This window comes from Artemia franciscana, chromosome 13 (genome assembly GCF_032884065.1).
Source record: "Artemia franciscana chromosome 13, ASM3288406v1, whole genome shotgun sequence".
NCBI classification, from domain to species: domain Eukaryota; kingdom Metazoa; phylum Arthropoda; class Branchiopoda; order Anostraca; family Artemiidae; genus Artemia; species Artemia franciscana.
The window spans coordinates 23,352,354-23,373,747 of NC_088875.1; the positions used below are offsets into that span (position 1 = coordinate 23,352,354).

Consider the following 21,394-nt stretch of genomic DNA (forward strand, 5'->3'; position numbering starts at 1 on the left):
GGTCTCTAGTAAAATCTTCGGCATTATGAGTTCCTATTGGAATAAATTCTATTCCCAGAAAAGTATCAATATACCCTGACATTAATTATTTGTAACCCAGTTGTCAAAATAATGCATCTGCTCTATCTCAGCAACGGCTTAGGGGATCAATTTGAACGAAAGCTTTTGTGAGGTCGCGAATTTGGCACATCCGCATCATCTCAGGCATGACATGGGTGTATAAACAGTAATACTTTTATATGTAAATATACAGATATAATATAAATATAAAAATAAATTATATGTTTTATATGAAAAATATATGTTCTGGAAAACGTGTTTTTTAAATAAATGTTGGGTTACGGATAGAAAGGTAAGGACCGAATGATGGAAAAAGTTAGATAAAGCTTACAAAACGCAATGCAGTTGTATTTACTCCTATGGGCTACAATTTTCGCTTCGCGTAAACTCGATAGCTCCCTCCTCTCAGCATTCATATTCCAGGTTTAGGCTTAATATATTCCTGCAAATGTAAGGAGGCTGGAGGGCAAGTTAATCTCCTTGAACTGATCTACACCACCTCTAATGGAAAGTTACGTATTCTGGGTATTAAAAAGGCGAGTCGAGGCTTCAGTCGACCCCTTTACTAAAACAAAAGATGCAACATCTTCGTACCTAATGTTTGGTGCACAATTATGCAATCAAACAGTTCGTGGTAACGAACTGTAGTAAGGAGCGACCCGGCTCAATAGTAAAATATATACTGTAAAAAATATAATTTTGATAACAATAGCTATATCAAAAGAATCGCGTTTTAATTCTGATTTTAAATATATAAGTTTAATCAAGTTAGGTATTACCCATCAAAAGCTACGAGCCTGAGAAAATTTGCCTTATTTTAGAAAATAGAGGGAAACAACACCCTAAAAGTCATAGAATCTTCATTCAAAACAAAATCACTCCATCAGATTCAGCGTATCAGAGAACCCTAAAGTAGAAGTTTCAAGCTCCTATCTACAAAAATGTGGAATTTTATATTTTTTGCCAGGAGGCAGATCACGGATATGTGTTTATTTGTTTGTTTTTTATTTTTTTCCAGGGGTGATCGTATCGACCCAGTGGTTTTAGAATCTTGCTATAGGGCTCAATCTAACTAAAATGAAAAGTTCTAGTGTCCTTTTTAAGTGACCAAAAAATTTGGAGGGCCCCTAGGCCCCCTCCAACGCTAATTATTTTACCAAAGTCACCAGATCAAAATTCTGAGATAGCCATTTTATTCAGCGTAGTAAAAAAAACTCATAACTGTGTCTTTGGGGACGACTTACTCCCCTACACTCCCCATAGGAGGGGCCACAAGTTACAAACTTTGACCAGTTCTTACATATAGTAATGGTTATATGGAAGTGTACAGACGTTTTCAGGGGGATTTTTAGGTTGGGGGTTTGATAAGAGGGGAATATGTTGGGAAATTTCCCTGGAGGAATTTGTCATGGGGGAAGAAAATTTTCATGAGGGAGCGCAGGATTTTCTAGCATTATTGAAAAAAAAACAATGAAAAAATAACTATGAAAAAGTTTTTTTCAACTCAAAGTAAGGAGAAGCATTAAAACTTAAAACGAACAGAAATTATTAGGCATATGATGGGCTCACCTCCTCCTAATACCTCGCTCTTTACGCTAAAATATCTTTAGTTATTTCAACTATTTATTCTACGGCTTTTGTGATTCAGGGGTCATTCTTAAGAAATGTGGGACAAAATTTAAGCTTTAGTGTAAAGAGCGAGGTACTGACGAGGGGGTGAACCCATTCATATACGTAATAAAAACATGAGAATACAGAAGTTCGTTACGTAAGCTAATTTATAAGTTACGTATATCTTTTACTAATAAAAACATTCGTAAAAATAAATTAAAGTTCTAGTTGCCTTTTTAAGTAACCAAAAAATGGGAGGGCAACTAGGCCTCCTCCCCCGATCCTTTTTTTCTCAAAATCATTCGATCAAAACTATGAGAAAGTCATAAGCAAAAAAATAAACATGCAAATTTCGTTTTAATTATTCATCTGCGGAGAGCCAAAATCAAAAACATGCATTGATTCAAAAACGTTCAGAAATAAAATAAAAAAAACAAGCTTTTTTAACGGAAAGTAAGGAGTTTAAAACAGTAAAACAAACTTTAGCGTAAAGAGCAGGGCGTTGATGAGGAAGCATTCCCTTTCATATACGAAGTAATTTCTGTTCGTTTTAAGTTTTAATGTCGCTCCTTACTTTCCCTTACTTTCCGTTAAAAAAACTTGTTTTTTTTATATTTAATATTGAATAGATGTTAGCATAACTGGACTAGGATAGCAGTTTATTTTCTTCGGACTGCGTATACTCAACGGATTTTTCATATTTGGAATCGAAATGAAAAGTATGTTTTTATGGCACTTGGTATTAACCAAGTGACATATAGCAATCGCCAATTCTGTCGGTCTGTCAGTCTGTCTGTTGGTCTGTCGGTCTCGGTTTTGCTACTTTAGGCACTTCCAGGTAAGCTAGGACGATGAAATTTGGCAGGCGGCGTATCAGGGACGGGACCAGTTTTCCCAATTTGACCATCTGGGGGGGGGGGGAGTGGGGGGCCGGTTAATTCGAAAAAAATAGAAAAATTGAAGTATTTTTAACTTACGAACTGTTGATCATATTTTAATGAAATTTGATGTTTGGAAGGATATCGTGTGTCAGAGCTGTTATTTTAAATCCCGACCGGATCTGGTGACATTGGCGGGGGGTAGATATGGGAGGGGGAAACCTAAAATCTTGGAAAACACTTATAGTAGTGGGATCGAGATGAAACTTGGTGGGAATATTAAGCACAAGTCCTAGATACATGATTGACATAACCGGAACGGTTCCGCTCTTTTTGGGGTAGTTGGGGGGGTAATACTGAAAAATTAGAAAAAATGAGGTATTTTTAACTTATGAACGGGTGATCGGATCTCAATGAAATTTGATATTTAGAAGGATATCGTGTCTCAAAGCTCTTATTTTCAATCCTGACCGGATCTGGTGACATTGGGGGAAGTTTGGGGTGGGGAACCTAAAATCATAGAAAACGGTTAGATTGGAGGGATCGGGATGACACTTGGTGGGAAAAATAAGAGCAGAAGTCTTACATACGTGATTTACATAATTGGAACGGATCCGCTCTATTGGGGGGGGAGGGCTAATTCTGAAACATAAGAAAAAATGACGTATTTTTAACTTACGAAGGAGTGATCGGATCTTCATGAAACTTCATATTTAGAAGGACCTCGTAACTCAGATCTCTTATTTTAAATCTCAACCGAATCAAGCGTAATTGGGACCGGAAATCTTAGAAAATACTTAAAGCGGTGAGATCAGGATAAAACTGGATGGGAAGAATAGAAACCTGTCTAAGATACGTGACTGACATAACCGGACCAGATCTGCTCTCTTTGGTGGAATTGGGGGGGGGGTAATTTTGAAAATTGAGGTATTTGTAACTTACAAAAGGGTGACCAGATTTTAATGAAATTTGATATTTAGAAGGATCTTGTGCTTTAAAGTTCTAATTTGAAATTCCTACCAGATCCTGTGACATTGGGGGGAGTTGGAGGGGGAAATCGGAATTCTTGGAAAACGTGAAAATTGGGGTATTTTAATCTTACGAATAGAGGATCGGATCTTAATGAAATTTGATTTTTAGAAGGAATTCATATCTCAGAGCTCTTATTTCAAATCCCAACCAGATCTTTCGACATTGGGGGGAGTTGGAGTGGGAAATCTTGGAAAAACACTTGGAGTGGAGGAATCGGGATGAAGCTTGGTGGATAGAATAAACAAATGTCCTTGATACGTGATTGACAGAATCGTACTGGATTCGTTCCCTTTGGGGGAGTTGGGGGGAGGGGTTCAGTGATTTGGCGAGTTTGGTGCATCTGAACGTGCTAGGACGATTAAAATTGGTAGGCGTGTCAGGGAGCTGCACAATTTGACTTGATAAAGTCGTTTTCCCAGATTCGACCATCTGGGGCTAAAGAGAGAGGAAAAATTAGAAAAAATTAGGTATTTATAACTTACGAGTGGGTGATCGGATCTTAATGAATTTTGATATTTAGAAGGACATCGTGACTCAGAGCTCTTATTTTAAATCCTTTTTAAATCAATCTATTGATTCATAGAATTTTGTTAGAGCTTATACCATATGATCTCTTGGCTCTTAGCTCTTCTCGCCTCGTCACAAGTGCCATATGAGCTCTTAGCTCTTGTTTCATATATATATATATATATATATATATATATATATATATATATATATATATATATATATATATATATATATATATATATATATATATATATATATATATATATATATATCATCATCAAAAGAGTTTTGATTTCAATTGATAAGAGTTTCTTCGTTGGTCTAATCTTTTTTTATCTTGTCTTTTCGCTTGGAGGAGTTATTTCTTTTTTCAATATGCACTTGACTTTTGGAACCTGTAAGCTCTAGAATCTCCCATTTGAGAAGTGGAAAATTGCTCTGTCAGTAACAGTTTGAGCTTTGTACTTAAAGCCAAGTTTTAATTATTTGATCCATTAGCTTTACATATTTATTGATGAGAAAGTTCTAAAAATAATTAGGAATTGAATGACAATTGCATTATGCCTGTAATTACATAAAGGGCGTTTAGTTATCAATAGAGCTAAGTTAAACCGACATAGACAGAAATTGGCTGCTATGTGAAAACTCATTTGTTAGAAGATTTATATTTTATTCTTCCTGAACTTTTTCCCATGCTATTATATGAAGAAAAAATCATTTCAGTAAAGATATGAAATTTAAACTTAATTATTTGGTAAGTGGCAACGCTATAGCGCTGCCTCTAGTAAAGACCATAAGGCTTGAATGTCTAATTATGATTTATTTATTATTTATCAAATTTTTTCACAGAGGCACTTTGTATGGAAGGTTTGGTCTTTTAAACTTCACAGGGGGTCCTTTGATTGGAAATCGGACGTTCTATTCTCCTTTTAAGAGTCAAAATCCATCGAAGGGCAACTACCTGCCCACGCCCTCCTTGCCTCAAATGAAACTGATTGAAATTTTCTGATGGTCATTTTGTTGAAAATAGTCCAAACATCATATAACAATACCGTGCCTCCGGAGTCAACACAACCCCGACAGCTCCAGAGAGCAAGTGTTGTAAGCTATGCCAAGGGGCATATAAGTTTTATATGGAAGGGGCAGTCGTAAAAAATTTGTAAAAGGCTCATTTGACTTTTAATTGAAAGTTCTAGTTTCCTTTTTAAGAGTCAAAAGTGATGGGCGGGGAATTAGGGTACCTCAAGTGCTTTTTTAATGTTGTTGATTACTGTTCATTTAAATATGTTCAAGTGCACATTTTATGTCCATGTATATATATATATATATTTATAAAATAAATAGAATATTTATTTATATTAAACAAAACATATATTATTCTTTTGAAGGTTATTCAACAGACTGAGGTTGGGTTACGTTAGTTGTACTTTGATAGCGAGAAGAGTAATAAGGATCAATTTTAAACTCAATTCAGATTGTTTCTTTGAGGTCCATCAATATCTGGCAAAACAACACTTTTAACGAAAATAATTCAAAATCATGATAAAATGGTTTTAGAAAATCCAAACAAATATCGATAATTGCTATAGTGTGTTGCAAGAGTCCTATTATAAAATAAAGACTTTCACCAGACACAACAGTTCATAAGGGAACTTGACCTGTTTAATGTTATTGAATGAAATTCGTGGTTGATTACTGATGATTTAGCTGAATCCATTGAAGAATGGCCTCAGGAGATGGTACATTTATTTACCTTAAATTTACCTTAAATTGCAACTTGGAACAATTGAAGATTTTCCATCCTGTAGTCAGGATTTCCATCCTGTGTGCTCAGCATTTCTTCAAAAATCGCCATGTGGATCGATTCGGAATTGTTTTGAATATTGAGTAGGTTTTATTGACTAAGGTTTATGTTCTGGTCTGAGACTCCAAGGTGTCCCGTTCCAGCCTCCATTCCTTATTGCTCCACTCCTTGGCAAGTGAGACTTTGAATTCTTTGACGGTCTTACTGGATACAGTATGATCGCTCAGGGAGTTCCACTGGTCTACTACCCGGTTGGTTAGGAAGTGATGGCGTTCCCTCCTCTGAGCGTTGACCTTTATGAGCTTCTTAGAATGACCCCTTGTCCGCTGTGATGAATCGATGAAGAAGAGACCATGAATTGGATTGTTGTGAATCAATTTGTAAGTGTTAATCATGTCACCCCTTTTTCTTCGGTAAGTCATACTGCATAAGTTCAGAGTTTGCAGTCTCATTGGGTAAGGAAGATGTTGGCACCCGTCAACTATCTTTGTTGCTCTCCTCTGTACTTTCTCTAGCATGTCCTTGTCTACTTTGTAGAAGGGAGATGCAATTGACATGCCAGTTTCTAGCCTTGGTCTGACAATACTCTTGTATAGCTTTGTGATTGTTCGTGGAGATCTAGTCCTGAATGTTCGTTTAATTGTCCCTAAAGCACGGTTCGCACTAGCTACAATCTTTTTGGTATGACTTCGAAACTTTAACTGGCAGTCAACATGACACCCAAGTCTCTTTCCTCTGTAACTGCAACTAGGGGTTCTCTTTGACCAGTTATTTGGCTTTGCATGGTGTAAATATGTTTTGATTTTTATTGCCAAAATGTAAAACTTTACATTTACTTGAATTAAATTCAAGTAGCCATTGTCTAGCCCAGTCATCCAGCTTGTCGAGATCGGCTTGGATTGAGGCAGCCTCCGTCCGAGATGATACTGCCCCGATGAGTTTAGAATCATCTGCATTAGTTTGGTGACTTCATTGTATGACAGTATTAAGTTTGTGTCCGTGGAATGGCCATTTCGGAAACCATGCTGATTTGGAGACATGATGTTGTTGTATGTCAAGTGCTTAGTGACAGCATTATTTATGATTCCCTCGAGTGTCTTTTGAAGTTACTGATGTTAGACTTATTGGCCTATAATTTTCAGCTTTGTCTTTGGAGCCTTTCTTGTGTAATGGTACAACAGTAGCTTTTTTCCAGTCAGAGGGGACAGCTTTTTCCTTTAGTGATTTCTTGAAGATTTTTGCTAAAGGTGAGGATATTAGCTCAGCAGTCTCTTTGAGTAGTCTCGGGTGTATACCGTCTGGTCCTTTCGATTTCGATGCGTCAAGCTTTTTTAGTTGTTTTTGGACATCTGACTCAAAAATGACAACCATTGGCATTGTTACAATGACAGGGTATTCCCGGGTATCTGGGATGTTTCTAGAGTTTTCCACTGTGTAGACTGAGGAATATTGTTTGTTTAAGGTTTCTGCTATCTCTGTATGATCGGTGATTTTGCCAGATGGCGTGGTTAGATAGGGAATGGAATGTCGTCTTGGCTTTGCTGATGATACATAATCCCAGAACTTCTTTGGATTAGTTTTAGTTTCTGTAGCAATGATATCTTCATGTTTTTTTTTATAGAGTATCGTGTAATCTTTCTCAGTCTATTCCTTGTTTTTTTGAATTTACGGTCCGATTTCATCATGAAAAAATTTCCGTAACCGTTATTTTCAGCAATCTCTTTTATTAGAGCAAATGTATGAGAACACTTGAATTGAATTGTACTTACTATGCCATGGCTGTTCATGATTCAAGTCCTCTTATAACTTTAAACAATCAACCGAAATTTCGACTCTCAGCATACAATCAAGCTACAAATAGCCCCTATTGTTTATTTCTATTGGATCTCAATCAAAACACACCCAAAGAGTTGCTTGTGGTCATGTATATTTTCGACAATGAAATTATCGCACATCTACCCGGGAATAATAAAAAAGGTCATTAGTTACCATTATGACACTGAAGAAACTACGAGAAAAGAGAAATTTGGTTTTGGTCCCAAATAAAACAAAAGCATAGCTTAGGAAGCCTATGCTCAAACACGGCATTGACAATGAATTCATTAGTCTGCTATCTGAGCTTCGCTTAAATTAAAGTGAGGGTAATATTTAACTGCCAGACCTAGTTAAGCAACAGACAAAGCAACATGGTCCACTTGTACGTTACCTACCTTGCAAAAATTAAGGAAAATACTTTAAAAGATAACGGCGTGTTCAAGCGGGTGGTAGCTTCTCTTCACTGTTACTGCCAAAAATAGCGGAGCTTTTAAGTAGTTTTCTAGAGAAATGGCTCAACCTCACTATTTTACGCCAAAAGAACTCGCTCATTCACCAAAAGAGCACTTTGAAGATAATCTTGTTAAATTTATTAACAATGAGACAATTGCCGACGATGAAATATTTATTTTTTCTCAAAATACCCTTCGACGTGTCGACAAGCATAAACCCTACCATGAAAGACCATTTAAAATAAATATAATTGATCAAACTCAACATCAAAATTCATCACCAGCACCACCATTGCCAAAACAGGAAGAAGATGTATCTAAAGTTTTGACGAATGTTGCAGACCTAATGCCTAATTCATATCGTGAGCAAAGTAAAAAACTCCTTACCTATCTCACTGAAAATGAGTATGTATAAATGATAACAGAACGAGTGATCTTATACTTCATGGCAAGAGTTACAATTTAATTGATTTGGAATCAGATTTGACTGCAAATCGTAAAAGACTTGAATCAGGTGACAGTCATTCGTATACATTTTTAAAGTCATCAAACTTTTCAAACAGTTTTATTGGGAACAAACATATTTTAAATCGATTAAAGGAATATGGAGGAATGTGAAAAGATGTTTTTAAATCGTTTTCGGAAAAATACTAGCAGACCAAGTAGGGGTGATGATTTAACAAACGAAGGTGTCTTAATAACAGCGCCTCGAATATTAATATGCAAAAGGATAGTGGACGCTTTGCGTTCAAAATGGCTCAAGTTTATAATAAATCTGACACATATAATTGGAATTTCCTAGGCACTGGTTTTTCATTTACCTCCTAGAAACGTTCTCTGGTGTCTATACGGTAAAACTTGAATCCTGAGGAGAGGTCTCCCTCCTCCCAGGTCGTTCTTTTACCTACCTGATACGTTCTCTTTTGCCTATACAGCTAGGGTAGCCTTTATGTCTATACAGAGGGACTATGGAGTCAGAAATCTTATTGGTTGACCTAGAGGATACGTTGAGAATACAGAGTTCTGTCTACAATCTAGGGAAATTCAGCTAATGGTATTTTGCTCTCTTTTTTCTGTTTTTTCGCTTTTTATTTAAATTTGACAATAAAGCCAAGTTAACACCGGATTTGAGTACCGGTTCGAACTACATCGCCTAAATTAGGCTCTACCAATTTTGATTATTTCCTTAGGACCTTTGGGTAACTAATTTTATAGGTTAGAAAAGATATGCTAAGAAAGAGCGTTTAGTAACGCAAGTTACCCAAAGTCTTCTTAAGACAACAGCCTTGCGTAGAAAGGTCGAAGGAGCAAGCCTCTGATCTACCTATTTGTGTTTCTGGTCCTTGAAAGAGGGCAACCTCACAAATGGTGACGCCGGTACCCAAATTCGCTACGCTCCCATTTCAGTGAGGGAGGATAAATAATTTTATACTACCAGCTTTTAGAGTTAACTAAAATTGAGATCAAAATACCCTTAGGCCTATCTTTGTACCGTGCTAATTGTTACGCGATTTATCAATTAATTCACTTTACTAACTTCAAAATCCTTTAAATTCAAAACATTTCCTACACTATAGGTTTACAAGGAAAAAGCCATCATGAGTTCAAATGAAACCCGAATAAGATAATTAGAAATAGCTTTAGAAAATGCTCAATAAAAAAAAGGAGTGAAGAAATTGTACAATCCAAAATTAGCGCTTTAGAAGAGCAATGTAAAGACCGCCCTATACCCAGCAGACTTCAAAATCAATTCGTTGAACAAGCACCCGCAATTTCGTTACTATCATACCCAAATGGTAATCACTCGTGGATTACAACTCTTAGACAAACTCAACGGAGCTTAGAAAAAAGTGATCCCGCTATGATAATCCAGGCCATCTGCTATACACGGGGAGAAATTCAGAGATTTGTAACAAGTTCGAATGTTTCAAAAGTCATGGATCTAGATCATTTAGAACGATTCTAAAAGAAGCCCGCCCTTTAACATGATAAGCCAGCAGTGCAAAAACTCCAAGAACTTTTATTAGCCCACATACTTTTTTAGTAGCCCACATAGGAGCTCTCAAAAACCTTAAATAAATTAAACCAATCTCGTGTTTTTGAAAATATGTACTTCCATGTTGAAGAAGCAGTAATGAATTGTGCCCTCTTTTAGAGAAAAAATGAAGTTAGTGCTATTTTTACCCCACTCTCTGAGAGAATGTTTTCCCAAGTCATCCCTCCCTTTCCTATTCGGCCAATTGATACCACAGGGAAATTGCAATTTTCGCGGATGGTGACCAATATATCATTATTGCGCTTGAATATTTCAGTAAATATACAGTAGTAGCACCATCTAAAGATCTTACGTCAAGATCTAGACCAAAGAATTAACGAAGGCCCGAAACAGCCAAGCAACACCGTACAATAAGAAAATATTAGAAATTGAGATTTCTCCAAAAGATTTAGTTTATGTCATCTGAGAAGGATCTTCAAAAAATTACTCTTATCGCGGGTCTAGCTTTGTGTTAACTGAACTTTATAAAAATGTCTTGTTATTACATGAATTAAAAAGTTGTAAAAGACGCTTAGTGAATATTAGACAACTTAAAAGAATAGAGAATCTTAAAAGTCTCTTGAAAGCCATAAGATGTCTGGCCGCTGAAAGGGATGTAAAAACAATTCTTCAGAAAATAATTTAATTAATTAATTCACAGTACAATACAAAAAAAACATAATATCAGAACGAAAACGGATGATGAAACACTCAACCTTCAGTATTTTAGAGTGAATTCTTGCGCAAAATGGTCTTAAACCGTTTCTCAGCCGTTTTAAACAGCGGTGGGAGATGGATGGCCAAAGTGAACGCACTTGTTTCTTTATTTTAATGTATAAAATACAGTATATGTATTTGAAAGTTCTGATAATATTTATATATTTTTTTGTAGTTATATGAATATTAATAAGCTACGACTTTGCTTTTTCCCTTTATCATTCGTGAATAACTGTCTGTAAATGGAGGTAAAAAAAAAGTTTATCCTCTTAACTCAGACTCAATAGTTAAAGACCTGGTGTCCGGAATTTGTCCGGATTTTCTCTCACCGTCCTCAAGTGAGTGGTATGTCGCGTGGAGCCTAAAAGGGTGAGAAAAAGTAGATGTTGATGAAGAAACATTTCTAATTGAACAGCTTTAAAATCTTAATGAAATATGACTGCACTTTCTTTCAAATTAAAATACATTTCATTATTTTTTCGAGCGTCTAGCCGCTTCTTTTTGTCAAGTTTGAAAAATTGATCCCGTTTTTCTTTTCGGAATCGCATCTGGCTCCTGTAGATCTGCTCTATGAATTTTTAGAATGTGATATTGTATTTGCAAATTCCTCAAACACCTCCAAAAACCTAATACAAAAAAAACATTCTTACTGAAAATTCTACCCAATCGTAAGAGCCTCCAACCGATTTTCTACTGAAAATTGCCAAAGTTTTACAGATTCTCTAAAAAGAAAACTGGAAACACTGCAGTCAATGGAAAACAAGCAGTTATTGTGAAGTGTTTGCACAGAAATAGTAACATTTATGCTGTAATACATAATTACAAAGGTTTCAAGGCTGGGTTGGTGATTTCACACCCAAATACTAAAATCTTTGGTGATAGGTTTTCCAGATGAATACGTGGTGGTAGGGAGCACGGGGTTTCACCCCTACCTTTTCTTATTTGGATAAATATATTCCGACTAAATCTGCAATAGTGATAGAGGGGGTGACAGCTTTTTTCTTGTTTCAGAGCTAGCTTGAGCGTTAAATCAAGAAAATATTTATTTGCTTATATGTATAGAGGAGGATGGGTTGAAAACATCCACCGGAAACAATATCTGTTCGTGAATACTCCTCCCATAATCCCCCAAAATTGGAAAAATTCTATATGAAAAATGCTTTTAGCATTTACCCAATAGACTATTTTAAGGAACAAAGATTTTGAGGGCTGATTATCATTTTAGCCTTAGGGGAGCAACATCTCCGCAATGAATAAGATAACTACCGTTCTTCTTATATTTTCAGGTACTCTTAATTAAAAATATAGTTTAAAACTTTTCCCATAAAATAAGTTTTTCAAAGAGAAGTAAAGAGCTCTACTAAGCCAAAATTGAGCAGAAATAAAGTCAAATAATGTTTCAAGGATAAAACAACCGCAAATCCCCTTTAATAAAGGAATGAAACTCAAAAGGAACAGAAATTGCAATAAACAACCGAGTCAAACTCAAAACGAGCAAAAATTAACATAAATATGGCCGACAACCCCCATGCCTTCTCAAGACCGGAACGTAATTTGACTTTACTGAAATAAAAAAATAAAAATAAACAATGACCGTGGATTGTCAGTTTAACATACAGATACTGATGTATATTCCTCAACGTTTAATAATTTTTATTTATTAAAGCAAAAAATTAAAATATTTAAAATGTATTTAGTTTTTCGTAAAGTGCAAATTATGTTAAGTTCCCAAATTACGAAGTGCCCTGGTCTAAAGACACCCCCCCCTCCAAAGGAAAAATTTAGTAAGTGCCCACATCACTCTTTACTTAGGCAGCGTTATTGTGCTGCCTATGATTATCCCATAAAACGTTTTAAGTAATTCACTATTAAAAAAAAATCCACGGCTTTTATGAACATGCTAATTGTTTTGACGAAAAGTTGTATTCTTCTTAAGTTTTGAAACCAAATACTAAAGATACCAGAACTGTTTCACTATTTCATAAAACATATAATTTATTTCTTTTCTTTTGTACCCTATTTTGTCTTTTGGAATACCTGGCTCCATTTATAAACTGTCTTATCTTCTACTTTAGAAAGAGAGAAACAATTGTACTTTCCCCAGTTGTATATTTTAATCAATTTAAAACTCTTAGAAAGGAAAAGGAACTTACCGAAATGGTACCAAAAGGAAAATCATATAAAGTAAGCTCTGATTCTTCTCCGTCCAAGAGGATCGAAACAGATTTTTCCTCTGCGTCGTCATCTAGAATAGAAAAAGTAAATCCTTCTAATTGCGGTATTTATAAGACAGACAGCAAGGGCTGTTTGTATCATTAATTAAGAATATCGTTATAGTTCCTATCACCTAATATGTTCTTATTTGTGTCATTATAATTTCTCGTGCCTGACTTTTTTTTCTGAGCTCTTTCTCTTGTTTCCTTAATGGATTAGTTGAGGTCAAGGCGATGTAGTGGGTTATTACAAAAACTAGCGGAGAAAATAACACATTTCTACTTTTGACTGAGCAAATGAATTAGCAGTGATTTTTACCTAATGGGGTAAGGTACAAAAAAGTTCTTTTGATCTACGAGAAATAACTTATTCCCTATAATCCACGGCATTTTCTAAATAATAGAAAATGTCGACATTTTCTAAAAGTATTTTAATGATCGTTGTCTCAAGGGACGGTTAAGGTGTATATGACTCTGAATATTTGAGTCAACAATGTAAGGAATTGATCATATATTGTTGTTTTTTGCTACGTTTTAACATGGTAGTATAACTAGTTTAACCAAAAAGAACCTTGTAATGTGCCTGCTAGATCCTATTGAAAGCCACCTGGTCAGTTTCTTTATTTAATGTTGGGTTTTAGTGCTCGTTCTTTCGGTCATAAATATTCGTCCAGGAAGGGAACAGTTTGACCGGAAACAAATTGCAAGAGAAAAGATTCTTTGACTGCCCGATTAAAAAAAAAAAAAAAAAAAAAAAAAAAAAAAAAAAAAAAAAAAAAAAAAAAAAAAAAAAAAAAAAAAAAAAAAAAATGCTGATTCCAAATATACAAATATAGTTCATTTCTAGCTATTTCAGAAATATTTTTTTAGGTTGAGGTTGATTTTGAGGGGGTGAATTTCGTGCTTGCATATATAGGCGTACAACAACGAAATTGGTGTTTGGAATGGTGTAATAAGTCACGGTGATTAAGAAAATATTTTTATTTGAGCGTAAAATCAAAGCTTAGTTTTTTTTTTTAGGTTGATGCTGATTTTAAGAAGGTGAAATTCGTGCTTCCATGTAAAGGCGTACAACAACAAAATTTAGGGTATTAGATCACGGTGATTATGAAAATCACCTTCATATGAACGTAAAACTAAAGATTAGGTTTTTTGAGGTTGAGGTTGACTTTGAAGAGTTGAATTCGTTTTTACATATAAAGACGTACAACAACAAAATTGATGTCTTAATGGGGTACCAGATCACCGTGATTTTGAAAATCCCCTTTATATGAAAGTAAAACTAAAACTTTCATTTAAGTATTCTATTAGTGTTAAATCACGCTTAACTGTAAGAAATTGGTCTTAAAATGTAGAATGACAACTATCACCCAGTTCAATTTTTTAACTAATGATTAAAACATTCTCAACTTTTTCAGTTATATAAGATATAAATGTGACAAAAAATCAAAATATCAATATTCATAGATTTTCATTATCTTCCTGATCATCAACTCTGAGAAACTCAGATGTAAAACAATTTGCACAATTTGTTCCCTTGCAAGGTCCACAGAACCAGGTGCATTTCATTCCATTTCTTTTGCAAGTGCATCGCATATTTGAGCAGTCGTTTTACAGTTACAGTGAAAAACTGCAATGAGAGAGCTGTAGCTGTAGTCCCACTGACTTCCCAATGCCATATACGAGAAGTTGAATCGCACCCAAGGAAGGCGTGGACATATAGGATTGTGCTATATAGACGAGATCCAAGTTTTAAATTTCGTCGCATTTATATCCCAACTTCTTCTTTGAGATTCCAGCTCGACCCTCAGAGTCAAAGTAGATTGCTGGGCTACATGTCTGGGCGTGATAACACAGGAGTATAATCAGATCTGTTTCGTCTCCAACCAGGATAGTAGGCATGAAATACTACTACTACTACTACTAATAACTCACTGCAGCACCAAGCCGCCTGAGGCCAACACAGCTACGCACGCTCCTCCTCCAACCTAATCTATTTAAAGCCTCCCTCTTTACACCCTCCCAGGAAGTTCCCATTTCCTTTAAATCCTTATTTATGACATCCTCCCAACCCAGACAAGGACGACCTGCTTTCCGAGTAGCCCCAGACGGTTGGCCAAAAAGGACAATCTTCGGTAATCTGTCATCCTTCATCCGTAGAACGTGGCCTAGCCATCTCAACCTTTCTTTCATTATAGCCCCAGAAAGCGGGATTGAACCACACTTTTCGTACAACCTACTGTTTGAAATACGGTCAGTCAGCCGGGTACCCAGAACAATCCGTAGGCAATTTCTCTGGAAAACATCTAGTAAATTTTCATCTGCTTTTCGGAGTGTCCATGCTTCAGAGCCACATTTGACCACTGTCATCACTGTAGCTTCCAATATTCTAATCTTGGTTTGTAGGCTTATCTTTCTATTCTTCCAAACTTTTTTTAACTGTGAAAAAACACCCTGAGCTTTAGCTATTCTACTTTTAACATCTTCACTGCTCCCACCATCTTTACTAATAATACTACCAAGGAAACTGAAGCTCCCAACCTGATCAATCTTTTCGTTACCTAAGGCCACCTGTTCATCTTCACTTATTCCTAGCCTTAGTGACTTAGTCTTCTTAACATTAATTTTCAAGCCTATTTTAGCACCCTGAACTCGTAAAACCTCTAAAAATTCATTCATTTTGCTCACACTTTCATCTAATATGCTTAAATCATCAGCATAATCTAAGTCCAGGAGCGTTCTTCCTCCCCATTTGATTCCATGGTCTCCAATTGCCTTTCCTGTCCATATCGAACTGCAGTTAGAACAATGAGAAGATCAGCGTTACTTTCTGCCTGGTATACCTGACATCCAGCTTTGGTCAGGTACTCTCTGGTCATGGCTATGATTGCTTGATTATTCTTGAAGATACTTCGGAGCACTTCTTTGTTTGTAGAACAGACAGTATTCCTGTTAAAATTGATGTGTGGGTAAGATCGTGTCCCTTTCCATCTCAAATGGCTGATGTCTTTGACTGAAGATGCTTGGTTCTATCCGTCGAAAACTACCGACTTCCTTTGCAACCCGTATTTGCGTGCAATTTAGTCAACACAGTTATGGCAGATACTACCATAAGTTGAGTTTTTCCCAAGGGATTCACTGAAGCAGTGTCCCACCATCGAAAACTATATGCTTGTCACTGAAATCTTTGACGAAGTCTTAAGTTTTTGGCTGCTGCTTTGCCTTTAAATGCCACATCACATCGGTGAGGGCAGGCATATCGGCTAATCGTGGAAGTCCATTTGCTACAAAAAGTGACGGAGGCGGTGAGCACAATTCATTTTCCGAGTATGAATCCAAGTTATCGTCGTGATTTCCAGCAATTGTTACCAGCCGCTAAAAGATCAATGCTTGATCGACTTTGACCTGTTACCCATTAATCGACCGCCCAAATAAGGTGGAACCCGACGGAATAGGCTTTATCACTGTAGTGACTGATTTAGAAGTACCCGAAGGATTTTTATATTCTGAAAGAATGAATGAATGTATTTTATAACCATCAATAACACAACGGCATGGCGATGGAATATCAAAAAGAAGAAAGAAAAACAAAGACACATTCCAAAATAGGAACAAATATATACAAAATAAGAACACGAAAAAACTAGACTTTTCAAAAAAGGAAACCACTCCAAGAATGGTAAACCTCTTTTGACGACAAGTTTACATATAAATTATCCAGCTGTATGATCGGGTCGAGAACTCCGTAATATTGTTTCAGTACGGTGTTACTGGACCTTATCGGAACACTCAGAAGAAACCTCGCTTAGCGAAATAATAGCTTTCTAATCTGCTTCTTATTACTTCTAGTCAGAATAGCTGTGAACGGAGCTAAGTACAAAACATGGGGAAGAACAACAGCATTATACATTTTCACGAGGAGCTTTTTTGTCATATTTGTTTGCGACAGCACTAAAGAAGCATAAGCAGCCCGGATTTTCTTTTCAGTTCTAGCCACCAATAACTTTCTTGTTGAAGATATTGAATCTCCAATAGGTAGACCTAGGTAAATAAGCTCTTGAGACGGGCAACGGATGCTCCACCAAAATTCACTGAAGTTGAAGCCAGCTCAGACGGGAAGAACTTGGGATTTCCCAGCGTTAAGATTCAGACTGATCTTTCTAAATTCACTCGAAATCACATTAAAACTCTCCTCTAGACTAAACACTGACTGACTCAAGTTTAGAAAGTCATCTGCATAACATAATACTGACGCGTTAGTCGCTTTTACAAAACACGAAATCAGTATGCTATCCTTAGCTGGCAGTGTAGCATTATTATACACCATCGGTGTATAATAAATGTCAAAAGAAAAAAGTATTTCTTTTGACAGGGAGAAGCCTTTGGACTATCATGCCCCTCCTACCCACAATGGGAGCAAACTTTAGAGTTTGGACAATTCTTTGCCAGGTAACCATCAGCTTGTTGACATTGATAGCATCTACATGAAAGAACACGATATAATTCGATTGGGAGCCTTTCGTACCCCAGCTTAAGGGGATTTGTTAAAGCACAGTGTAAGTCCACGTCCGATGGGAAATGTAGCTTAAAAGCTCGACTTATCCTGCAGTGTTTGGCTTTCTGACAATTCTTCACTAAATCTGTGAGCGAGGCTTCGAATTCCTCGGGAATGCGTTTAATAATGCCCACAAATTGTTTGGCGTTAACCTTGACTGACATATTCGCGTCAATGTTTTTCAGCGAACCTCTAATCTTGCCAGCTTTATTTGAGCAGTTAATTAGGACACGAAGCTCAGACTTTCCTCGGCGGATCTCAATATCACCGGATTGTTCCTGGCAAACCGCCGATTCGATTACATTTTTACGTCTTTCGTGAGATGATAAGGCTTCCGGTGGATTTTTTGCTATTGCGGCATATGACGGGGGAGCAGGCAGAGGCTTCTCATTAAAAGAAAGGGATGCGATGGGCTGAGCAGTCGCGCAATGCATAAAATTATCCAGTTTTCGGCACATTTGGTTAACCGCAGAAGTAATGCAAGCTCCAACTAATTCAGATGCCGCTGAGACTTCTTGTAGGTCATAAATAACAAACTTTGGGAGCTGCTACTTTTCCTTACTATACTTGCACAGCAATTTGCCAATATCCATGACACTACCTTCATCGTTTACATACTTGATACATCGCTCATCAGGTACTATCTCCTCATACAACGTCTTTCTGGCGACAATAATTTCATCATGACTGAAAAATTTGGAACAAGATTCCACTATCTTGTCAAATTTCACTCCAACTTTCATAGATCGTTCAACAAAATCAAACAGTTCGTGGTTACGAACTGCAGTAAGGAGCGACCCGGCTCAATAGTAATCAAAACTCTAAAAAATGGAATTTTGATACCAATAACTACATCAAAAGAATGGCATTTTAATGCTGATTTTAAATATGTAAGTTTCATCAAGTTTAGTCTTACCAATCAAAAGTTACGAGCCTGAGAAAATTTACCTTATTTTAGAAAATAGGGGGAAACTAAAAGTCATACAATCTTAAAAAAAATCACACCATCAGATTCAGCGTATCAGAGAACCCTTCTGTAGAAGTTTCAAGCTCCTATCTACAAAAATGTGGAATTTCGTATTTTTTGCCAGAAGGCAGATCACGGATGCTTGTTTATTTGTTTGTTTGTTGTTTTTTTTGTTTTTTTCCCCAGGGGTGATTGTATCGACCCAGTGGTCCTGGAATGTTGCGAGAGAGCTCATTCTAACGGAAATAAAAAGTTTTAGTGCCCTTTTTAAGTGACCGAAAAAATTGGAGGGCACCTAGGCCCCCTTCCAGGCTAATTATTTTCCCAAAGTCAACGGATCAAAATTCTGAGATAGCCATTTTGTTCACTGTAGTCGAAAAACCTTATAACTTTGTCTTTGGGGACGACTTACTGCCCCACAATCCCCGTGGGAGGGGCTACAATTTACAAACTTTGACCAGTGCTTACATATAGTAATGGTTATTTGGAAGTGTACACACGTTTTTAAGGGGTTTTTTTTTGGTTTTGGGGAGGGTTTGAGAAGAGCGGAAATGTTGGGGGAACTTTCCATAAAGGAATTTGTCACGGGGGAAGAAAATTTCCATGAACAAAGCTCAGGATTTTCTAGCATTATTAAAAAAAACAATGAAAAAATAAATATGAAAAAGTTTTTTCAACTGGAAGTAAGGAGCAGCATTAAAACTTAAAATGAACAGAAATTATTACGCACATAAGGTTCTCACCTCCTCCTAATACCTGACTCTTTACGCTAAAGTATTTTTAGTAATTTCAACTATTTATTCTACGGCTTTTGTGATTCAGGGGTCACTCTTAATGAATTGGGACAAAATTTAAGCTTTAGTGTAAAGAGCGAGGTACTGACGTGGGGGTGAACCCCCTCATATATGTAATGAAAACATGATAACTATGTCATAACTATGTCATTGGGGATGACTTACTCCCCCACAGTTCCTGGGGGAGGGGCTGCAAGTTACAAACTTTGACCAATGTTTACATACAGTAATGGTTATTGGGAAGTGTACTGACGTTTTCAGGGGGATTTTTTTGGTTTGGGTGTGGGGTTGAGGGGAGGGGGCTATGTGGGACAATCTTTCCTTGGAGGAATATTTCATGGGGGAAGAGAAATTCAATGAAAAGGGCGCAGGATTTTCTAGCAATACTATTAAAAAAAACAATGAAAATATAAACATGAAAACGTTTTTTCAATTGAAAGTAAGGAATAGCATTACAACTTAAAACGAAGAGAGATTATTACGCATATGGGGGGTCCATCTCTTCCTAAATAGCTTGCTCTTTACGCTAAAGTATTTTTAGTAATTTTAACTATTTATTCTACGGCCTTTCTGATTCAGGGGTCATTCTTAAAGAATTGGGACAAAACTTAAGATTTAGTGTGAAGAGCGAGGTATTAACGAAGGGACAAACCCCCTCATATATATAATTAAAAATATAAGGATATAAAAGTTTGTTACGTAAGTTCATTCTTAAGTTGCGTATATTTTTTACTAATAAAAACGTTCGTTAAAAATTAAAAGTTCTAGTTGCCTTTTTAAGTAACCGAAAAATTAGAGGGCAACTAGTCCTCCTTCCCCACCCCTTATTTCTCAAAATCGTCTGATCAAAACTAAGAGAAAGCCATTTAGCCAAAAAAAGAATTAATATGCAAATTCCATTTTAATAATTTATGTACGGAGAGCCAAAATCAAACATGTATTAATTCAAAAACGTCCAGAAAAAAAAACTAGTTTTTTAACTGAAAGTAAGGAGCGACATTAAAACTTAAAACGAACAGAAATTACTCCGTAAATAAAGGGAGTGGTCCCCTCTGCAATTCCTCGCTCTTTACGCTAAAGTTTGACTCTTTGCCACAATTCTACTTTTTAAAACAATTAAAAACTTTAGCTTAAAGAGCGAGGGATTGCGGAGGGGGGAACCCACTTCATATACGGAGTAATTTCTGTTTTAATGTTCGTTTTAATGTCGCTCCTTACTTTCAGTTAAAAAAAACTAGTTTTTTTTTCATTTAATCCCCTTAAAAAGCTTACTGGTTTATCAATGGATTATCCAATTTAGTATTTGTGTTTTCACTTTGAACTCTGAATCAATACTGGAATTGTGAGGTCCTTTCATTCGCGAAAGGGTTATGAAACTGATGGAATATTTTGACGAAACTTCTAATTTTACATTCAAATATAGGTGACTTTCATAATCACGTTGACTTAGTACTTTATTGTAGACATCAATTTTGTTGTTGTAAGCCTTTATATGGAAACACGAATTTTTCCTCCTCAAAATCAACCTCCACAAAAAAACATAATTTTTAACTTTACGTTAAAATTAAAGTGATTTTCATAATCATTATGATCCAGTATCTAATTCTAGACGTTAATTCTGTTACTATGCGCCTTTATATTGCAAAACGACTGAGTGATAATTGTCATTCTACATTTTAAAACCAGTTTCTTTCCTATTAAGCGCGGTTTAACACTAATTGAATATTTAAATGACACCCTATTCTAGACATCAATTTTGTTGTTGTACCCCTTTAAATGGAAGCACGAATTCCACCTTTTTAAAATCAATCTCAACCTAGAAAAAAACCCAAGTCTTAATTTTACGTTTAAATAAAAGTGATTTTCATAATCACCGTGACCTATTACACTATTCTACACATCAATTTTGTTGTTGTACCCCTCTATATGGAAACATGAAATTCACCCCCTC

The 21,394-nt window shown here is 36.1% G+C and overlaps 1 protein-coding gene across 1 annotated transcript in view; it reads right to left on the reverse strand.

The window, feature by feature from the left end:
• The window catches only part of LOC136034280 (GTP-binding protein RAD-like), a 66,522-nt gene that overhangs the window by 30,760 nt on the left and 14,368 nt on the right, over nt 1–21,394 (reverse strand). The window contains exon 3 of the mRNA XM_065715421.1: nt 13,068–13,159. Coding sequence (XP_065571493.1) covers nt 13,068–13,159 — 92 coding nt within the window. The remainder of the gene's footprint in view (nt 1–13,067; nt 13,160–21,394) is intronic.